The sequence below is a fragment of the Cryptomeria japonica genome, chromosome 11 (genome assembly GCF_030272615.1).
Source record: "Cryptomeria japonica chromosome 11, Sugi_1.0, whole genome shotgun sequence".
Taxonomy (NCBI): Eukaryota; Viridiplantae; Streptophyta; class Pinopsida; order Cupressales; family Cupressaceae; genus Cryptomeria; species Cryptomeria japonica.
Window position 1 is genome coordinate 717,221,011 of NC_081415.1, and position 22,429 is coordinate 717,243,439.

General features: G+C 37.3%; 1 protein-coding gene across 2 annotated transcripts in view; it reads left to right on the forward strand.

Moving 5' to 3' along the window:
* LOC131061303 (CAAX prenyl protease 2) overlaps nt 1-22,429 on the forward strand; it is a 161,250-nt gene that overhangs the window by 13,701 nt on the left and 125,120 nt on the right. For both annotated transcript variants that reach the window (XM_057994916.2, XM_057994917.2), the window contains exons 2-4: nt 766-834; nt 1,103-1,324; nt 2,053-2,164. In XM_057994916.2, coding sequence (XP_057850899.1) covers nt 766-834; nt 1,103-1,324; nt 2,053-2,164 — 403 coding nt within the window. The remainder of the gene's footprint in view (nt 1-765; nt 835-1,102; nt 1,325-2,052; nt 2,165-22,429) is intronic.

The window sequence follows — 22,429 nt, forward strand, 5'->3', positions numbered from 1 at the left end:
ACGTTTTGGCATGGCTATAAAGATTTTAAATCTTTAGTAGTGCTTTAGAAAGCCAAAGTCTCGATTGTTATATGTAAGACAGCTTTGTGTGTCAACAGTCTAGAAAGGATTGTGGAAGATATAAAATATAAATGTTGCCGAAAGTCACAAGTTGTGGTAGAAGTTTATTTGACTTTAAACCATAAATAAATCATGAATATAAATATATTGCTGCTGGACGTTAGGCATTTCTTGAAGAATGTTCTTTCAAATAAAATATTGCCAGTAGGCTTGCAAAAGTGATGGAGAAAATTTCTAGATTACTGGCTGTAAGAGAGGACACCAACAATTGGAGTAAAGATAATCGTGATATCAATTATATAAAGAGGAGGTAAAGATAGATTTTTAGGTGACTGCCAAATGAGACACCAATTTGGTGCATGAGACCTCTTTTATAGGAGCATTCCACAAGAGGATTGCTTTTTCCATTATCTTATAAAAATGTACTCAGTTCATAGTAATTGTAGATGATATTACACTTACAATAGTAATTGTAGATGATATTACACTTACAAAATTTTTAGACATTATTCATCTCTCTATCTCCCATTCATTGTGGTTTCATTTAAACCCATGGCTTCTGGTTGCAAATATCTCATTGACATTGCTCTTTTGCCTGGATTTATATCTATTCATTTGTAAATGAACAGAGATGAAAGTCAACTTTAAAATGTTATCGACTTTTGTTTGTATAAAATGATTACTAATGGAATGAATCTGCCTCAGGTTTGGGACTCTGGAAAGACACATATCACTTCTTTCTTGAGTGCATATGGACTTAAAACAGATCATCTGGTGATGTTTCTCCTTCCATATATGTTTTAAATTATTAAGTGGTAGTTTCTGTTTGATTACATTCAAAGCTAAAAGATATCATTTGTGATGTCATACTTGTTCACATGTGAGATTAGTATTGTTAATTTGACCATTCTTTTTTAATTTTGAGAAATGTATATTTTGTGATTTTATGGTAAAATTCTGGAATCACATTGAATGGCGTGTATTGGGATTTGAGTTAGTGCCTGATCAATTTTTTGATGTCAATTTTATGTTTCTGAAACAGTGGCAGGCAGTTTTCTTTCCTCTCATCTTGACTGCACTTCTGTATTTGGGGCCTCTGATGACAGCAGCTGTAGATGTAATTGGCAAACAAAAGCAAGAACAACTTCTCTGTGCTCATGGAGCTTTGGGGATAGTTTATAGTGCTTATAGAGAATTGCTATATGGCATATATGGAGCTGTGTCCATGCGATCAGATGTCTTAGCATGGCGCAACTATGTGGTGGTCAGTATAATTTTTGATGCTGCTCAGCGTTTTTATTACTCGTATATTTCTTGGAGCCTCGTCATTAAAATAAAGGCTAATACCATCAACTAGGACCAAATGTTGAGAGAGGAAAACAATCCTGTTGTAACCAATTAATTATGAAGAAAGATGCTCCCTTTATGAATAACTATGTACTGTTCTCCAAGTTTCTCTTTTGTTGAATTTAGGACAGTATAATTTTTAATGCTGCTCAGCATTTTTATTACTCATATATTTCTTGGAGCCTCTTATTATTAAAATAAAGGGTAATACCATCAACTAGGACCAAATGTTGAGAGAGGAAAACAATCCTGTTGTAACCAATTAATTATGAAGGAAGATGCTCCCTTTATGATTAATTATGTACTGCTCTCCAAGTTTCTCTTTTGTTGAATTTAGGACAAATACTTTATATGCTCTTATAATGCCCAAGTATATATGAATTTCACCTGAAATTGGCCAGTGATGTCAGTCAAAGTTTCAAACATCTCAGGACTATTTGAAAATTCATTTTGCACCCAACTTTATGAGTTTGTGTTTTGGTTATGCATGGGAAATTTCACCTTTTCTACCAAATTGCAACATTACATGGCTTGTTGGTTTTACCATATCTTATTTGATATTTGAATTGGTTTTATTCCATTAGTATAACAAAATAAGCCTTGAGGGATGACATGACATCTCAATCTTTCTCATCTTGATATCAGGCGCCCTTGACAGAGGAGTTGGTCTTCAGAGCCTGCATGATACCTTTGCTTCTTTGTGGAGGATTCAAACCTTATAGTATCGTATTTCTTTGCCCACTATTCTTCAGTTTAGGTGACTTATCAGATCCAATATATAAGCATTTATGGATTTCTAGAATTCCTTTAGCAGGCGACACATAGATTAAAGCATCAAATTGTGAAGACCTTACTGGTTTATACTAGAATACTCTTAACAGCAAGCAGCATATTTAATTGTTTTAATGATGGATGTAACATATAACAGAAATTGCCTGGATAGATTAAAAAGAATAGAGTTTGTATAGTAGATCAAACAGGAGGGACAAAACTATTGACAGAACAGATATTAGATATCATTTTGGAAAGGATATGCAGCAGTTGTCTTGGTCAGGTCATTGACAAATATAACGTTTCTTTACCGTAAATTATGTTCTTAAAAATCTTGTGACCAGAATGTAAGAACCTACCAAGGGCGCTCAACTCAGACAATGGAGGTTTAGTTGAACCTGTTGCGTTTGATGTTTTGTACTTTGCAATTTCTAACAACAAGGGCTAGTTTTGAACAAACAGTATGCAAAAAGCAATATTAGAAAGAGCTGGAAATTAATTGAACTTTAGAAAATAGGATTATCAAACCCTTATTACATCCAATTTGCATAAACAGCTTCAATAAAGAAATCAGACAAGACCAGGAAGTTTTATTGTCAAATACCTCAAATTTATGAAACCCCTTATTTGTCCTTGCTGCCGTACAGCAGTAAATAATGACAGCAAAATTATTTATCAGTCCAAACTACCCGGAATGGTGAGTTTAGCAGCTCAAACTGAAGCTACCAGCTAGGCGTTTCCTTTAGGATTTATTTCAGAATTTTTGGACGACTCCTTCAACAAAATCGTACCCTTTCAAGGAAGAAAGGTACGGCAGATCAGCAGGCCGTACATGCACAAAAAAACCCCAGCTGTAAACACACTTATTTCTGCCTCTACTCTAATGTTGTGGCTACAATCAATCCTTTGCATAAAATGAATAAAAACCCTATCTAATCTGCCCAATCTTGGTTTCTAGATAAAACCAACTGAAAAGCAAAATCAACTGATATTTCACAGCCTCTAATGCTGATGCACAAAAATCCACCGTTTTCCTATACCGATACTCTCAGATCATCCGCAGGAAGAAACCCTTGCTGAAACCCTCAAGCCAAAATCTCCTTCGAGCAAACTCAATATCAAATCATCACATAATGAAAATAAGACCTAAAAACTTCTTTTATCTCCTCCTTTAGGGTCTGGCACAATTCCCAAGAAAAGTACGATTTGGCATTTAAATGATGTTTTAACTTTTAATAATTATTTTTGACTATTGAGGCTTCAAAAATAAATCATTTCCAGTTTAATATTAAAGTGGCCCCATCCGATGAGAAATAGACCCTCACTTAAGTTATAACTTAAAGTGACTTAAAAATATTAAAACATTAAAGTTTGCCACATAATATTTAATTAAAGTAATTAAATATTGATATTTCTCCAAGTACTCATCAGAATTGCTTGCCGTCAGAATTGGAGATTGCCAAACAATACTCTGTCACTGCTCATACTGTTCACTCTGAAGATGGAGAATCAGTCTCCAGGAGACCCTCTAACCCACCTCATCAGCCTATGAGGGTCAGTGATAGGCTAATCTACCAAGTTGACAGATGTTAACTAGAAGGGGACATCACACAGAACAATAATTTGATGTTGGCATATGGTTTATTCAAACATGAAGGCTGATCAATTTTAAAAGTCTTGGAATTTCTAATTTATGTCAATCATATAAGCATAGAAGCAAATACTTTCTAGGGAATATCTCAGTAAACCAAAAGAGTGATATTTTTAGTAATATTGGGAACCCCAGAAATGCCGAGAAATTAAAAAAATACTTTATTTTTCTTAATATTTAAATCCATCCTAATTGCATAGAGAGCAATATAGAGAAAGCAAAGGAGAGTGTACACCATTACTTTTGAAATATGTCTTTTCTCTTTATTTTGAGATCATTCCTTATAGTGCACACTGTATAGTATATTACTACGTAGCTTCACTTTAAAGTTCAAACCCTCAAAATTAATTAGGAATTACAAAATATAAATGTCAAGCTACAAAATGATAAACTACAAAGAAATACAAAGCAGATGGAGCCAATGAGGCTACTGTTGAATGGTAGTGCTTGATTAACCACAAGCAAACCATCAGATCTGTTGCCTTCCCAATCATAGACGACAAACTCTTATCGTCACAAGCACACTAAATATATATTTTCCCAATTGATTGATCATCATGTAAATGTGATAACACTTCATATATTTCCGCCTTGGATGAGGAGGCACGTCTCTTACATGAGGGTCGACTCACATTGTTTAAACAAATATTAATCACATTTTATATTTAATATATATCATGGTCGTCTCTATGAGAATATTTAATATATACTCATTTTATTTTCTTCAAGTTGGCCTGAGAAGGATATTGACCGAAGCTACAATAACATCAACAACTACAACTACTATGAAGTGCAATCCTTTAGGGGGCTGCAGTTCTTGATGATGAAGCTCCAATGTTATGCTACATCTAAAGTTGATTCAATTGCTTTTTCATCAAATACATTAGCCATCCTAATAATCATACTCTTTTTCATCAAGTGGCTTCTTTGCATTAGTTAGTTAGCGATTTTGAGTTAGGATTGGTTTTGTCAAGGTCAATAGGCTAATTGTCCTCAACATTCTCTTATATAACTGGTGTAGACACATTAGTATTATAAATCTTATACAAAATAAGAATTATAATTGTAAATTGCAAGAAAAAAATTAGCTACAACTTACAAATAGAAATGCAAATTTCGTTTACCTTGAAGTTTTTTCATTTGAAGGCAAAGGTCGTGGTCGACAAAAACCAAATCATTCATCAACTTTGAGTCAAATGGTTGTGCTTCTTGTAGTGTATGTGTTGAAACACACTCCAAAAATGCTCATGAGTAGATAAACTATATAGCTGTCTTGGACTGTGCATCACCATCCATTTGTTTTGGCATCTTTGCCAAAATAGTTCCACCATATGGCTTTGAGAAAATTATTTTAATTGACAGTTTATTTACTAAGTTATGGATTCTTCCGTAGGAACCCCTGGGTCCTGGTTTGGTTCCCCTCGGGTCTTGGTTCGGGTCCAGTTCTCCTTAGGTTCGAAGAGGGTCCTACCCAAACATTGTGGGTTCATCCCTGCCAAAGCCAGAAGAACCCGAGAGGAATTTTGGAGTATTTTGCATGACCTGTCAGGAATTTGGCAAAAAGTTGATTTTGTTGACTTTTTAAAATTGTTTTTTTAATGCCAAAAAGGCAAATCCAACCCCCCCAACCTTAATTTGACCTCTTAAACTGAAAAGGTAAAACCTACTTCATTTTTGCACAATAGAATGAATAAACATAACTTCTTTGCTCAATGGCTGAACTTTGTTTTTTGTTTGCCATTGCTCAAGGAGAGTTGAAGATTGATTGTTGCTTATGGATGATGATGATGATATTTTTGATGACCCATATGATATTTGATCAGTGATGGCTTATTGTTGTAGCTAGACATTATTATTTTTGAACTAAAACATTAATATGGTGGTGTATTTACTATTTTGCTGTGTTATTTGAACTAAAACTTTAATATAAGACGGTGTATTTTGCCATTTTATTTTACTATTAGCATAGTGGAGTATTTTGAACTTAACTACTGCTGCATGCATGTATATATTTTTTATTTTTATATGTTTTTGTACTATTGAACCCAAAACCCCAAAATTGTTTATGGCAAAACCCGCGAACCCGAACGTCGAACCCGAATCCGAGCCCAAACCGGGATCGGAAACTTAGTTTATTTACTTAGAGACTTTCAATTTTCAAAACAATGTAACTAACTTTAAACTTTGTGAAAGATAATAAGGGAATAGTCTTATTGCAAATCGCCAAGTGCCTATTTTCAAAGTGGTTTTGCCTTCTACAGCACAAAGAGTGGCAATAAATCATTTTCCTTGTTGGTATGTAGTCAACTCTACCATGGTTGTTTGTTGATTTTTTGATTTAGGGAAAATTCTCGTCATGTATTAGAAGAGGTCCTTAGTCACCTCTTTAGCGAGATTGAAGGAGTCAATATGGAATAACTTTGGATTAAGTATCTAGAGGCATGGGGGGTATAATACTTTTGTTGATCCTATCTTGCATCGATGACCTCCCATTTCAACATGTATCTAACACCCTCAAGATTAGCATAGGCTGTTTGTTTAGTAACTGTTGTCATTTTATGACACCCTTGGTCCATCAGTAAGAACCGATTAGAGATACGATCCATGGACCAGCACTGCCCCAGTTGATCAAGGAGAAAAGCAGAAGAATCGTGAAGTGTGAGGTGTTGCCTTGTTCGGAGGAAGTTCCTCCCTTGGCCTTTTCTTCCTTCCCCAGAACTCCGGAACCCCGAGGTTCCGAAGTTCTTTCTCTTTGCCTTCTCTCGTTTCCTTCTCCGGAACTCCGGAACCCCGAAATTCTGAAGTTCCCTCTTCCCTTTTTTTTTCTTTTCTCAGAACTCCGGAACCTCGAAGTTCCTTCCCTTTGCCGCCTCTCCTTTCTTTTCCCGGAGCTCCATAACCCCGAGTTTTCGAAGTTCCTCTCTTTCTTTCCCTTTTTTAGGAACTCCGAAAACCTGAGTTTCCGAAGTTCCTCTCTTTCTTTCCTCGGAACTCCGGAACCCCGAGGTTCCGAAGTTCCTTTGCTAAGCTCCACCTTTTCCCTACCTCCTTCTCAGTTCCCTGGAACTCCCGAACCCTGAGGTTCCGAAGTTCCTTTCCCTTGCCTTCTCCGGAACCCCGAGGTTCCAAAGTTCCCTCCTAGCCTTTCTTCCTTCTTTTCTTCAGAACTCTGGAACCTCGAGGTTCTGAAGTTCTCTTCCTTTGCTTCCCTTCTTCTTTCCCGGAACTTTGGAACCCCGAGGTTCCGTAGTTACTTCCTTAGCCTTTTTTTTCAGTTCTCCGGAACCCCGAGGTCCCGAAGTTCTCCTTGCTGTTCTCTTTTCTCCTTCCCGGGACCCCGGAACCCCAAGGTTCCGAAGTTCTTTCCTTGTCTTCCCCACTTCGGGAACTCGAGTTTCCGAAGTCCCCGGACTTCTTTCCGGTTGGCAACACTTCCAGATGGCGTGATCAACATTCAACTCTTTAAATGCTTTAACAACTTTTGTGACTTATGCACCTTCTTTTGTGGAGCCACAAGGGTGCATTTAATGTTTTTAGCAGGATTTCCATCAGGAGAGGTACGGGGCCATTCTTGTTGTGGTGACTTATGTCATGTTTGCATGCTCTGACTTTGGAAGGTTAGTCAATCCACCCTTCTCAGGGTTGCCTTTTCAGGGTATGGCTAGGTTGCTTGCATGTACAGAAGTCAAGTGCATGCACTTCCCTGCACTCCCAGACTGACATACAGGGGTCATGATCACTCTTGTAGCCATTTTTTATATAAAGGCTATTAAGCCTCATTGTAAAGGGTTCTCTCGCTGCTGGCTTGAGCTATTCTATATTCTGTATTATTCTGTATTTTGCAACTGTAAGTTGGCCATTGGCCTTATAATTAATTGAAATCACCATTCTTGCCTTCTTTCAACTTATGTATGCTATGTATATTGGCCTTATAATAAATTGAAATCACCATTCTTGCCTTCTTTCAACTTATGTATGCTGTGTATGTTTCCTTACCTTCATCATAGGTGTATGTTTTGTGGTTCTTCTCTCATATATGCTGTGTTAAATTTATTTCTGAGTGTGACTTGTGGGAAACCTCTTGACATTCAGCGAATTCTAACCTCCATACATGCATTGGGGTCACTCATACAACTGAAGTTTGTGCATCTCCTGGGTGTTTCAGTTGTTTTTCTCTCCCCTCTTGACATTCAGCGAATTCTAACCTCCATACATGCATTGGGGTCACTCATACAACTGAAGTTTGTGCATCTCCTGGGTGTTTCAGTTGTTTTTTTGTGTCATTTCGGGTAGGGAGAGAAACAATCTCTTCTTGGTGCATCACCTCCTTTTGTTTTAAGCATTTCTCTCTTCCCTTTACCTCTGCAATTTGTTAGGATAGGCTTAGGAGTTAGTTTTGAAGTGTTGAGTTGGTTCAACGCCTGCACCTGGATTGAGAAGGAAGCCGGCCTTCTCCGGAGATTCAACCCCCTTTCGCAAGGTTCCACACTTCGGGGTTGTTTCCATATTTCACAAGGTTGTTGAGTTGATAGCTCAACAAGGGTGCGAGCTTTTGTGATAACAGTAACATTACTTGTGGAGCCATGAGGTCAAAATGTGGTCACAATGAATCTTGCATTGTAATTTCTATACATATGATGGGAAAATCATAATTAGATTACAAAAAAAATAAAATTGATATATATATATATATATATATATAGAGAGAGAGAGAGAGAGAGAGAGAGAGAGAGAGAGAGAGTTTGTCCCCATATATATTTTTTCCCAATCTACCTATCTATATAGGGCAAACCATAATCAGATCAGATTAAAACTATAATTGGATTAGAAAACAATTTTTATATATAATGGGTATAAAAAGTTGATTGCAGTGCCTATTTTCAAAGTGGTTTTGCCTTCTACAGGACAAAGAGTGGCAAAAAATCACTTTCCTTGTTGGTATGTAGGCAACTCTACTATGGCTGTGTAGTGCTCCACCCCAGAATGACTTTTTTGATAGTTTGGTTTTTTTTGCGTTTCTTCAGTTTTCTGATTTTTTTGTTTTTATGCTTGGTTTGCAATTTAAATGGAAATAATAATAAATGTATGCTGGAAATAACAGTACAGCAAATACATTCAAAATGGATGAATTTTTTTGTACTTTATTTGGATTACATTGACAATTACATGCCATACAAATCAGGTACAGGTCTGATTGTGTTTGTCACTTGCTGAAATAGTCACGTTGAGCCTGATTTATACCACCAAATGGATTCCTCTTGGTCTGATCTGTATTTTCAGATTGGTACCAGATCAGATCTGATCTGCGTCTTTGTAGCCCTCAAAACCCTCACATCCAAACTTGGAATGCTGCGTTTGGCTCCAGGAGGTGTCCAGCTAGCTGTAGGTGTTTGGAATGCTGATAAATGGTATCTCAAATGGTTCAGATCTGCTCCTTGTTCTGAAACTTCAATGATTCCTCGTCCATTTCACTGCTGCATCCTGAAAATGAATTCCTTCTACAATTGTCTCTGAATTAACCTAATAAATCAGTCCCTCGGGAGGTCTTCCACTCTTGCAGGCCTTTTGAATTGCAAGGGTTTTCGTCCTTACAACCTGTAAATGTCACCTGTATGCCAGAGCTCTGAAATTCAACTCTCCTACATAAAAATGATGCCAAAAGATTACCAAATGGAGGCCCAAAAGTCTTTTTATTACCCCTCAAACCCTAACTCACCTTTTAGGGTTTTCCATGATTTTAATAAAAATAAAATTATATCTCCTCTAGGTTGTGTTCACCTTCATGGCCATACCCCTTTGTGGTTCCCTTTTTATTTTTCCTTACTTTATTAAAATATTATAAAGTGACTTTATAATATAGCACTTTATTTAATTTAATTAAAACATGAAAGTTAATACTTTAATATATATATATTTTTTCCCTGAAACCATCCATTTGACATCTTCAACTGAAAACTAATGATGTACCTGGTCTCCTGGTGATGTCTAAAACTAGCAGGTGTCTCTTTTGGTATGGTTGATTTTATATTTATGTTGAATGGTGCGATCGCATGTTCATTTCAGATTTAGTTTCAGATTTGGTAATCTTTTCAAAGTTAATATTGCAAGCTTTCTTCACCTTGTTTCTCAACAAATATATCTATGGGAATACCTTGTATTTGTACTTTGAGGAGAAGGCATGATCTAATTTACTTCCTCTCCATTAACCACATTTTCTCTAATCTCCTCTGTGTCAATGGAATAGGCAACCAAAGGCTCTATTGCTTTTCTCTTCTTTTTGGGTTGCTCTATTTGTGGGGCACTTGATGTTGTAGGCTCTTGAGTCAGCTGCACTTGTTGAGATGTAGAGGGGATGATAAATACCTGCAACTCTTTGTGGATCCTCCCCACGAAATGGTCTTTCCTCAAGCTTTCTCTCTGATGCAACAAAAGGCTTATATGTTAGAGTATTTGCATTATCAATCATAACTTTGACTCTTTCAATGAAATCATCAATTTCGTGATATGCACCTGGATAAATGGGACTCTCCTTCTTCCTTAGTGTCATATCCCTTCTTGAATTCCTAATCGCAGACCCTATAAATTAGCTAGGCAAGTGATTTTGTTATGAAGGTCAGTGATAAGTATCATATAAAGAACAACCATTTATGAGGGCAGCAAGGAATACTAATAGAAGAGATTTAGATTAGTGAAGGAGCAACGATAAATAATGTGAGTGCTATTAAGCTGACCCTTCTTAAGTCATTTGAAGTGGTTTAAAATAAATTAATTAAGTCTCAAAATGAAGGCCCACCTGCACTAGCACCACTTGGGGAATAAATTAAATAGACAAAGTTAAATTATGGCTGACTCTTATAATGGCAGTGCTTCAGTACTTAATGAAGAAAAAATAATTAATAAAGAAAACATAATGCTGGCCAACAGAATCGTGGAATTAAATGAAGGGACACCTCCCTTTATGGTTGGCTATTTGGAAGGAATAATCACACCATTTTGAAATGTATAGAAAGGGGGAATATTATTGGCTATTATACCGGATTTAGGGCAGGTCTGAGGTGGATTTATGATCAGAAGTTAAGGCGAATTATTGCAGATCTGTTAGCAGACTTATAAGCAGATCTGAGATTTTTGAAATCAGATTTTATGAGCAGACCAGAAGATATAATTGCTCACTTATGAACAATGTACATGCAGTCTAGGAATATGATATTATTATATGACTTCTGGTTTATAGAATATTGGCAATAATGTTTAATTCTTTATATGTTTGTTTAAATGCCAAAATCAGCCATGACAGGGGTAGTAAGGGATTACAAGGAGGGGAAACAGTGACGAGGTCCTCTTCTAAGTACGCCACCTCATGGTGGTTGACCCAGGGTCTCATGAGGCCAAAGGGGTGCAAGGAGTACCGCCCTTGGGATTAGAAGGGAAGGATTCTTGGGACACCCTATTGTAAATACACCCTGACCCTTTGTCATGGTGGATTAATATGCTAAGGGATCCAATCATATGAAGTGGAATAGGATGTCATGATGAAGGGAACAGTTACAGAACACCTCACTAGCTACACCACCTCATATGGATGGCAAGGGCCACATGAGGCCAAGAGGGATGGCATATCCGCTCTTGGGCCTAGGGTAGAGGATCTCTAAGGCACCCTATCAAGTCACCTTATTCAAGCTTCCCTAGGGTTGAATTTCCCCAAATAGATTGGAGATATCTTATGATTAAGTTAATCTTCCCTACCCTAGGAGGATTTTAGGGTAAAACTAAGGCATCTACAAAAAGGGACATTACACTCTGCTCCCCCCTCTTCCATATTATGCTCCATTTTGCTTTCTTGATTCCAACAACTTGATCTAATAAAAAATTCTTGACTACATCCTCCACTATAAGAAGCTTACGATTGAAACTTGACCTTTTGGCATTCATTTGGACTTTGTTAATGAAATGCTTTAGGTCACACTTCCTTTTGATGCAAAATGCATCATGTATGCTTGTAGGATAAGATATAGCAATTCTGAAAAATTGATTGCTCAAATTAGTTGGATAAATTAATAACGAATATACAAGCGTATATAAAGGAATTACAAAATGGTGTTCTAAAAAGAACGAACCGTTTAGCTAAAGCTTAAAAAAGCTTAAAACACTAAATAAAGTTTTAAAGCTTAAAATGCTAAATAAAGTTTTAAAGCTTAAAACTAAAAAGCAAACTATGCGTTCTTATAAAAGAAGCAATAGTTATACTTAAAAGACTAAACAGACTAAATAAGTCGACTGAAAACCTAAATAGCCAAATAAGTCGACAACTAAGATGACCACTAAGAATAGAAGATGACCATTATAGAATAGATATAATATTATTTTAATACCCTCCCTAATGGTCATCGTACTGTATACCCTATAGAAGACACTGCGAGTCTTTTGATCACAAATGCAAAGAATAGTCTGTTGCTACGGAGATCCTCCCAAGATCTGCAAAATGTAAATTACTGAAGCTTGGAACCATGATTTTGAGGAAAAATCGGCAAACCCTTTTGCAGAAGAGCACTGAGCACCATTTGCTCCAACAACTCCAAAACAGATTGCAAGATACCATGGTTGCATATGTTTGCCCTAGCAGTGCGACCCAAAACTAACTTCAACAAAGCACGATTTTGGTGGAAAAACCCGTTAAACCTTGAGAACTTTGCGAATCACAAAATCCCATGCGAACTTATCATATTATAGATGATTTTTGAGGAAAAAATCGAAAAAACCAACAAACAACTTTTGAGGAAAAAAATTGTGAAAACCTAGAAAATTGGATTTTACAAATCATCGTTTTTTCTGGAAAAAACGGTAAAAACCCAAAGATAGGAACACCCATCATAAATCCAAATACCCAAAATCTCACGTGAACTTCAAGAATTACAGATGATAATTTTAAGGGAAAATTATAAACCCTTAGAACAATTTTTGAGGAAAAAATTGTGAATACCCTAAAATGTCACACGACAAAACACCAGACATCATGCGGCAAAAGCCGGATTTTTGAGGAAAAAAATCAAGCAAAACCCTCCCATGATTTTTTATGGAAAAAATCAGAAAACTTACAAACAATTTTTCAGGAAAAAAATCATGTAAACACTAGGACCTATAGGATGAGAGGCCTGCCCAAATCAATCTGATCAAGGCAACGAAATCCAAATATCGTAAAAATGCACTTTTTCCAGTTGTTGTAGTTGTGGCCATTGAACTTCTGGTTGTGTTCCAACATGATGTTGGTAAAAAATGCCATCACGAAACCAAGGTTGAACTAGGTCAACCTAGTGAAGGCATGAGACAGAAGAATTTCAAGGTTTGCTGAAAAACCCAGAAATTAAAATTCTTACAAATTTAAAACTTGAAATTTTTCCCGAAAGTAATCAGAAAAGTAATAATTTGCAGAAAAGAAATACCTCCTTTGATTTTTTTTTTTAAAAATAGAAAAAATAAACACGATTATTTTATATATAAAAAAATGTAAAAAAAAGGGTAAAAACCCTAGAACGCGGCAGTGTAGGAAAGCTAGAAGGGCAAAACAGGAGACGATTTAAAAAAAAAACTGTAAAAACCCGAGATGCTGCTCAGGTTTGGAGAAAACTCTAGCCGTAAACCCGTCGTCGCTTAAGAAAATCGCAGAAATCGCGAATCTTCGCAAAAAAAACTTCGGGTTTGTAAATTACGCAGCGCCGCTGTGCAGAAAAATCACAGATAAAAACCATGTAGAAAAACTCTTCGCCGATGCACAAAAACACAAGAAATCGCGTCATGCAGCATGAAGGAAAAAACTTCGCGTCAGAAAAAAAAGGAACCACTGAGCCCACGATTTTTGGACACAAAAGTCCTCGGAAAATCGCGCCAAAAAGTCATTCAGAAAAATGCAAATTATGAGAAAAAACTGCGAAAAATCTGTGATTTGCAGTAATCCTATAAACCCTGCAAAAAAACCTTAGAAATTTCTAGCTTCAGGAAACCCATGATCTGCCAAAATCACCCAGAAAAAAAACTCAAAAATCTCTTGGATTCAGTTTGCCCAGGAAAAAAACTTCTTGACCACGAACCTTGCAAAGAAACCTGCGATTTTTCAAAGAAATAAACCTTCGAAAAGAATGCCCTAAAAAATTTGTCATAAAAAAAATCTCTTCAAAAAATTTCTGGAAAGTAAATCCAGGTAGAAGGGCCTACGAATTTTTTATTAAAAATTCCCCAAATCTTGACAAACCCCATCGACCCACTCTGATACCATGAAAAATTGATTGCTAGAATTAATCGGATAAATTAATAACGAATATACAAGTGTATATAAAGGAATTACAAGACGGTGTTCTAAAAAGAACGAACCGTTAATCTAAAGCTTAAAACGTTAAATAAAGTTAAAAAGCTTTAAACTAAAAAGCAAACTATGCGTTCTTATAAAAGAAGCAATAGTTATACTTAAAAGACTATACAAACTAAATAAGTCGACTAAAAAGCTAAATAGCCAAATAAGTCGACAACTAAGATGACCACTAAGAATAGAAGATGACCATTATAGAATAGATATAATATTATTTTAATAAATTCTAATTCTTCTTTGTTTGTAATGACAAAGCTAGAAAACATGACAGAAGTAGGAAATAAAGAACCCTTCTTGTGGATCCTCAGATGCATCTTATATGCCTCATTCAGCTGCCGAATGGTTTCCAAGTATGCAATTCTTTTTGGCATATGCCTTGGAAAAATATGTGGCCTAACTAGAGACCATTGATGTCATTATTATGCAGCGATTACATAGAAAGAAACAATGATTAAGGAACGACGATTAGTGATTAAGTTAAGATGTCTGACTTCATCATGATCAGCAATTATAAGTCTGGATATATTGCCGACTTCATCAACTAATGTATGGCAGATTACCAAGGCTGATTACAAGTTTGTTTACAAAGACATCTGATTATAACAAAGTTGGTTATATTGTGCAGCAATTACCAAGAGTTTATGGTGCGATTTGGTTATGATTAGTTAGAAAATGCGGTTTGTTTGATAAGGAAAGTTAGTTTTGATTAGATATCAGCTATGTTAGAAGCAGCAAGTGGTTTGTTTTATAATCCTTTTCAAGTGATGCGATCTATATTGAAGTGCAATCCATTAAAATGCTGGCCAATTCATCAAGAGATATAGGCAATTCATTAAGAGATATATTTGTTTGGAAGAAAAGTCATATGCCTAAACAAAGGGGTGCGATTTGTAAGAAGTGTTTTTGTTTAAAAAGAAAATATTCTTTCCAAAAAGGTGCGATTTGTCAAAGGAATGGTTTCATCCAAAAGCTGCAATTATTATGAGACATGTCTTTTAGAAGGTTATCTTCTTATTAGAATATTGTAATGTTTCTTTAATGGTTATCTTAGTCATCTTAGTCGTCTTTAGTTAATTTCTATTTTCAGCTTCAGTTTACGATTGTTTCTTTTAGAAACATCGTCTCTTGTAAATTCTTTATATAGAGCTCTCGCCCTATTGTTTAATAACATCAAATATATTAACATGGTATCAGAGCGGGCCAATGGGATTTCATAAAATGGCGATTTTTTTGAGAAAAAATTCTTAACCTCTTATCTAGATTTTTTTTTCTAGAAATTGTTTTTTCGATTTTTTATAAATTGTTAGAGGTTTTGTTGAAATCTTTGTAGAATTTCGTGGGCTCTTTTGGAGCTATAATTCAAAATTTTTGTGGGTTTGTGGACCTGTGTTCGTGGGCAATTTGGGTACTGCATTTGAAGGTCATGGAGATTTTCTTCTATTTTTTTCATGCCCATAGATTTGTGGTTTTTGTTTGCGATTGTGGTGTTTCAGATTTACAACCCGCTTTTGTATTTTGCATCCTGCGACCTACGGTTTCAGATCCTTTGTACTTGCAGTCTAGGGCTTCGTGGAGTCGGGCCTTGTTCGATGTTTAAATTTCCCTGCAACAATGCAACTAGGGCATGCAATCTGCCTCTTTGTTTGGTCGCCTGGAGATGTTCTAATGGGTTTTATTAAATTTTTTTCCCTTAAAACATTTCTAATGGGTTTTAATAATTTTTTCCCTTAAATTTTTTTGGGAGGGTTTTAATAATTCCTAAAAAAATTATTCTGTTTGGTTTATAATTTTTTACCTTAAAAATTATTTTGTAAGGTTTATAATTTTTTCCTCAAAAATAATTGTAAGGGTTTTTTTCGATTTGTGTTGGGTTTTGCTTAATTTTATTCTCAAAAATTATTGTAAGGGTTCTTTTTGATTTTTGCCTCAAAAATCATGTTGAGTTTTGCCTGATTTTATCCACAAAAATCATGGGTACAGATGTTCCTGTTATCACAAAAGCTTGCACCCTTGTTGAGCTATCAACTCAGCAACCTTGTGAAACATGGAAACAACCCCGAAGTGTGCGACCTTGCGCAAGGGGGTTGAATCTCCGGAGAAGGCCGACTTCCTTCTCAATCTAGGTGTAGGTGTTGAACCAACTCAACACTTCAAAACTAACTCCTAAGCCTATCCTAACAACTTGCAGAGGTAAAGGGAAGAGAGAAATGCTTAAAACAAAAGGAGGTGATGCACCAAGAAGAGATTGTTTGTTTCCCTACCCGAAATGACACAAAGAATCAACTGAAACACCCATGAGATGCAAAAACTTCAGTTGTATGAGTGACCCCAATGCATGTATGAAGGTTAGAATTCGCTGAATGTCAAGAGGGGAGAAGGATTCCCACAAGTCACACTCAAAAAAACAAGTTAACACAACATATATGGAGAGAAGAGCCACAAAACATACACTTATGATGAAGGTAAGGAAACATACACAACATGCTTAAGTTGAAGGAAGACAAGAATGTAATTTCAATTCATTCAAAGGCCAAAGACCAAACTTACAGTTGCAGAAATGCAAAAAAAAATACAAGTCTTCAAGAGAAGAGAAAAAGCATAGGAAAGCTCAAGGCAGCAGGTAGAGAACCAACATACATCATAATCACATGTGCTGATATCCAACTCATCAGCACAAATCTCAGGTTTATGAGACACCTCAAAAGAAGAACTAAAATCTTTAGATTGTCTCTTTGTTTTTGTTTCTTCCTCCTGGCAACAGAATGCAACAACCTCAGGTTCATGGGACGATCCATCCGCCATGCAATCTGCAGTAAAAACATTATCCCTTGTGCCCTCCTCTCCTCATGATCAATAAAGAAAGGAAGATTGTCAAATGAGAGGACAACGTCTTCCTCTTTACCTTCACACTCCTCTTCAATGACTTGTTGTTGCAACTGATTATTCTCAATATCCTTCTGCAGCATCACCAATTCTTCCTGCTGCAACTGATTATTCTCAATATCCTCCTGCAGCATCACCAATTCTTCCTCCTTTAGAGCATATGAAGACTCACCAATGGTTGCTTGAACCCCTTCCTCATGATGAGGATGGGAACCATCCGTCCTCCATACAACAGGCTTGCCCTTAAAAAGGGAGATAGCATCAGGAAAGGGCCTAGGTGGTGGGGCGTTTTGCAAAAGGCATTGAGGAGAAGGCTCTTGTATAACAACAGTTGGAGCTCCCTTGAAACTTGGAATTTTAAAACTAGGGGGCTCAATTGAAGGCTTGGGAGGTCTCCCCTGCCTGAAGCTTGGGATTTCAAACCTAGGAACCCTAGGGGCAGAAACCTCCTCCTGTATGAGTTGCATCTCTATGGTTGCTAGTTGCTCAATTTCTTTCTTCCTAGCAGAGGCAAGCTGCCTTGCAAGGAACTCCTCATGTTGTCTTTGGGCTCCCATCTGTTGTTGCTGAAGCTGAGCCTGATAAGCAAGTTGATCCTGCTGTAAATCCCACTCCTGTTGTCTCTTCAACTCCTCCAGCTGCTTGGTGAAATCAAGCAACACACTTTTGATTTCTGCAATTTGCCTTTTTTTGTCATCTTGGGGCTGGTTGGGTTGCCAAGAAGGTTGAGCAGGGGTGGGTGGGTGGCAAGCATTAGGAAAGTACCCACCTATTGCCAAAGTGAAGTTATTTGGCATGAAACTAGGAGCAGTCCTAGTTCGGCCCTGTTGGTAAGATGGGGAAAAATGGTTGGCATTCTCATAGAATTGGGGTGAATAGAAGTTACACCCATGATATGAACTCATTTTAAAGCATTTGAAAGAGATGGAGCTTGTTTATCAAAATGCCTAAAGAGAGCCGACAGACCCTCTCAACCAGAGACTGATAACATATCACAAACCCACCAAATGATTGCAAAGTCCCCAGGTGCTTGAAAGATGTTGCCTCCAAAGGCTTGATGAACTGAAGAACACACCGAATCTTTAGTTGGCTTGGGCTTAGGACTGCATGACTTCAGAACCTCAGGATTCCGGAGTTGAGGACTTGGGCACTTCGAAACCTGGGGGTTTTGGGGAACTAGACCTATGAACTTTGGAACCTGAGGGTTCCGGAGTTTCAGAGGTGGTGACTTGGGAATTTGGGGGTTCCGGGGTTGCGAAGTTCTAGAGTTGCAATGACTTGGGAACCTGGGGGTTTCGGACTTCCGGAGAAGGAACTTCGCATGAACAAGAACTGGACTTGTTGAGCAGAGTCGCCAAGTGCTTGAGAGATGTTACCTCCAAAGGCTGAGACACTAAGAACAACACTGAATCCTTAGCATGTATGTCGAAATTAAGTCCCACCGGGCGTGCCAAAAATTGTTATCACAAAAGCTCGCACCCTTGCTGAGCTATCAACTCAGCAACCTTGTGAAACATGGAAACAATCCTGAAGTGTGGGACCTTGTGCAAGGGGGTTGAATCTCCGGAGAAGGCTGGCTTCCTTCTCAATCCAGGTGCAGGTGTTGAACCAACTCAACACTTCAAAACTAGCTCCTAGGCCTGTCCTAACAAAATGCAGAGGTAAAGGGAAGAAAGAAATGATTAAAATGAAAGGAGGTGATGCACCAAGATAAGAGATTGTTCCCCTCCCCACCCGAAATGGCAAAAGGAATCAACTGAAATACCCAAGAGATGTACAAACTTCAGTTGCATGAGTGACCCAAACGCATGTATGGAGGTTAGAATTTGTTAAGTGTCAAAAGGGGAGAAGGATTCCCACAAGTCACACTCAGAAAAACAAGTTAACACAACATATATGGAGAGAAGAGCCACAAAACATACACTAATGATGAAGGTAAGGAGACATACACAACATGCATAAGTTGAAGAAAGACGAGAATGTAACTTCAATTCATTCAAAGGCCAAAGGCCAAACTTAAAGTTGCAGAAATGCAAAAATAATTACAAGTCTTCAGGAGAAGAGAAAGAGCATAGGAAAGCTCAAGGCAGCAGGGAGAGACCCTTTACAATGAGGCTTAACAACCTTTATATTGAAAAATGGTTACAAGAGTGATCATGACCCCTGTATGTCAGTCTGGGAGTGCAGGGAAGTGCATGCACTTGACTTCTGTACATGCAAGCAACCTAGCCATACCCTAAAAAGGCAACCTTGAGAAGGGTGGATTGACTAACCTTCCAAAGTTAGAGCATGCAAACATGACATAAGTCACCACAACAAGAATGGCCCCGTACCTCTCCTGATGGAAATCCTGCTAAAAACATTAAATGCACCCCTGTGGCTCCACAAAAGAAGGTGCATAAGTCACAAAAGTTGTTAAAGCATTTAAAGCGTTGAATGTTGATCATGCCATCCGGAAGTGTTGCCAACTGGAAAGAAGTCTGGGGACTTCGGAAACTCGAGTTCCCGAAGTGGGGAAGACAAGGAAAGAACTTCAGAACCTTGGGGTTCCGGGGTCCCGAGAAGGAGAAAAGAGAGTAGCAAGGAACTTCGGGACCTCGGGGTTCTGGAGCCACAAGGGTGCATTTAATGTTTTTGGCAGGATTTCCATTAAGGGAGGTACAGGGCCATGCTTGTTATGGTGACTTATTTCATGTCTGCATAGTCTGACTTTCGAAGGTCAGTCAATCCACCCTTCTCAGAGTTGCCTTTTGTGGGTATGGCTAGGTTGCTTGCATGTACAGAAGTCAAGTGCATGCACTTCCTTGCACTCCCAGACTGACATACAGGGGTCGTGATCACTCTTGTAACCATTTTTCTATATAAAGGCTGTTAAGCCTCATTGTAAAGGGTTCTCTCCCTGCTGCCTTGAGCTTTCCTATGCTCTTTCTCTTCTCTTGAAGACTTGTAATTATTTTTGCATTTCTGCAACTTTAAGTTTGGCTTTTGGCCTTTGAATGAATTGAAATTACATTCTTGTCTTCCTTCAACTTATGCATGTTGTGTATGTCTCCTTACCTTCATTTGGCCTTTGAATGAATTGAAATTACATTCTTGTCTTCCTTCAACTTATGCATGCTGTGTATGTCTCCTTACCTTCATCATAAGTGTATGTTTTGTGGCTCTTCTCTCCATATATGCTGTGTTAACTTGTTTTTCTGAGTGTGACTTGTGGGAATCCTTCTCCCCTCTTGACATTTAGCAAATTCTAATCTCCATACATGCGTTTGGGTCACTCATGCAACTGAAGTTTGTACATCTCTTGGGTATTTCAGTTGATTCCTTTTGCCATTTCGGGTGGGGAGGGGAACAATCTCTTATCTTGGTGCATCACCTCCTTTCATTTTAATCATTTCTTTCTTCCCTTTACCTCTGCATTTTGTTAGGACAGGCCTAGGAGCTAGTTTTGAAGTGTTGAGTTGGTTCAACACCTGCACCTGGATTGAGAAGGAAGCCAGCCTTCTCCGGAGATTCAACCCCCTTGCACAAGGTCCCACACTTCAGGATTGTTTCCATGTTTCACAAGGTTGCTGAGTTGATAGCTCAGCAAGGGTGCGAGCTTTTGTGATAACAGTTCCTATCTTACGGTTTTTATCGTTTTTTCCGAAAAAAAAAATGATGCTTTGTAAACTTAAGTTTTTGGGTCTGGCTTTTTTTTCTAAAAAATTGTGGCTTCTTGCAGTCTGTTTTGGGGTGTCATGCTCATGTGTAAAAGTTTGTGGACGATTTGTATTATCCAGAAGTTATCTAGATTCTGGGAGGGTCAGTGGCAGGCTCATCTCAGTGATAGGGTCTCATGTCGCAGAATGTTCTGAGAAGAAGGGGGCAGCCTTCTTTGTTTTTCTTTGGGTAGTTAGGACAATGACCATTAAGGGAGCGTATTAGAATATTGTAATGTTTCTTTAATGGTCATCTTAGTTGTCTTTAGTTAGTTTCTATTTTCAGCTTTAGTTTATGATTGTTTCTTTTAGAGACATCGTCTCTTGTAAATTATTTATATAGAGCTCTCGCTCTATTGTTTAATAACATTGAATATTTTAACACTTCTATCCTAAGGAATGCATCCTTTCATGAAAGGGCATAAGAAAAAGGTATAATAAAATTATGATTGTTTGAGAGATGGAGAGTGTGTGTTGTGAGTGAACAAAGCAAATAGATCAAGCATATACGCCAGATCTATGGAAGAGCCATTAATGAGAAAAAATATTTCAGATTTAATGAGGAGTACAAGGAGTTTATCACAGGAGATTGTGATCATTTTGTGGCAGATTCGCAATCAATTTATAGTAGAATAAAAAAGAAATTATTGCAGATTGAAGAAGAAAGTTATAGCTCTTGTGGAGACAATTTGAATGAGGGGTTGGTGCCTCTAGCGAGTTGGTACTCACAAAGTGAATGAGGGATAATACTTTTGTCGTGGTTATCCCTTGCAAGGGTTTCCATGTAAAATTTGTTGTTGTTGTGTTGCTCATTGATTTCTTATATCTGCTAATTTATAATTAAATCTTAAAGGAATTAAAGTTTTAAGAAGGATAAAACGAATATTATTATACTGATTCACCTCCCCCCCTCTCATATAACCGCGTGTTCATCATACACTATCATTGTTGCATTTGAATGGAGATACCGATCTACCCAATTATGTTTAATCCCTAGCTCAATCAGCCTATTGTTTGGTCTCTAGAAGTTTATTATTGCCTCTAACAATCTATTTGAGACAACACATATATATCCTAGAAGTGGTCTCACAAAACACTCTTCAAATACCACATAGCTAGAGTTCTGATAATGTGTGTCCTAGATATATGTCCAACACTACACCGAGAGTGGCATGTTCTTATCATAAAAGATCTTTATTTGCAAGTTCTTATCCCAGACACTCTTCCCACCATAAAGAAAAAGATGACATAATAAGGAATACCATTTGAAGTATACCACCTTATCTTCACTCTTTATGGCTACTCGCTGATTATGAAATCCCTCTGCAATGAAAGAAGCAAAATCAAATTCTTTGTTGACCTGTACATTTTGTATATATGCAGCTAATTGCATCGTATGCATAGGTATATGGGTTCTCACATCAACTTCAAGAACTTGACATAGGGCATGGTATGCTTTAATGAAGTAATATTAAAAAATATTAATACTGAAAAGCTCCATCCTCATCAAAGAAAACCTTGCAGGTTTCTTATCTTAACACCTAACTTTGTGCCTTAGAATTCAAGTGACCTTGCAACTAATTCTTTCCTTTCGGTACTCATTTGTCAAAGAATTGAAATCAATGATTTTGTTGGCTACCAAGTTTAGATTGAATACTT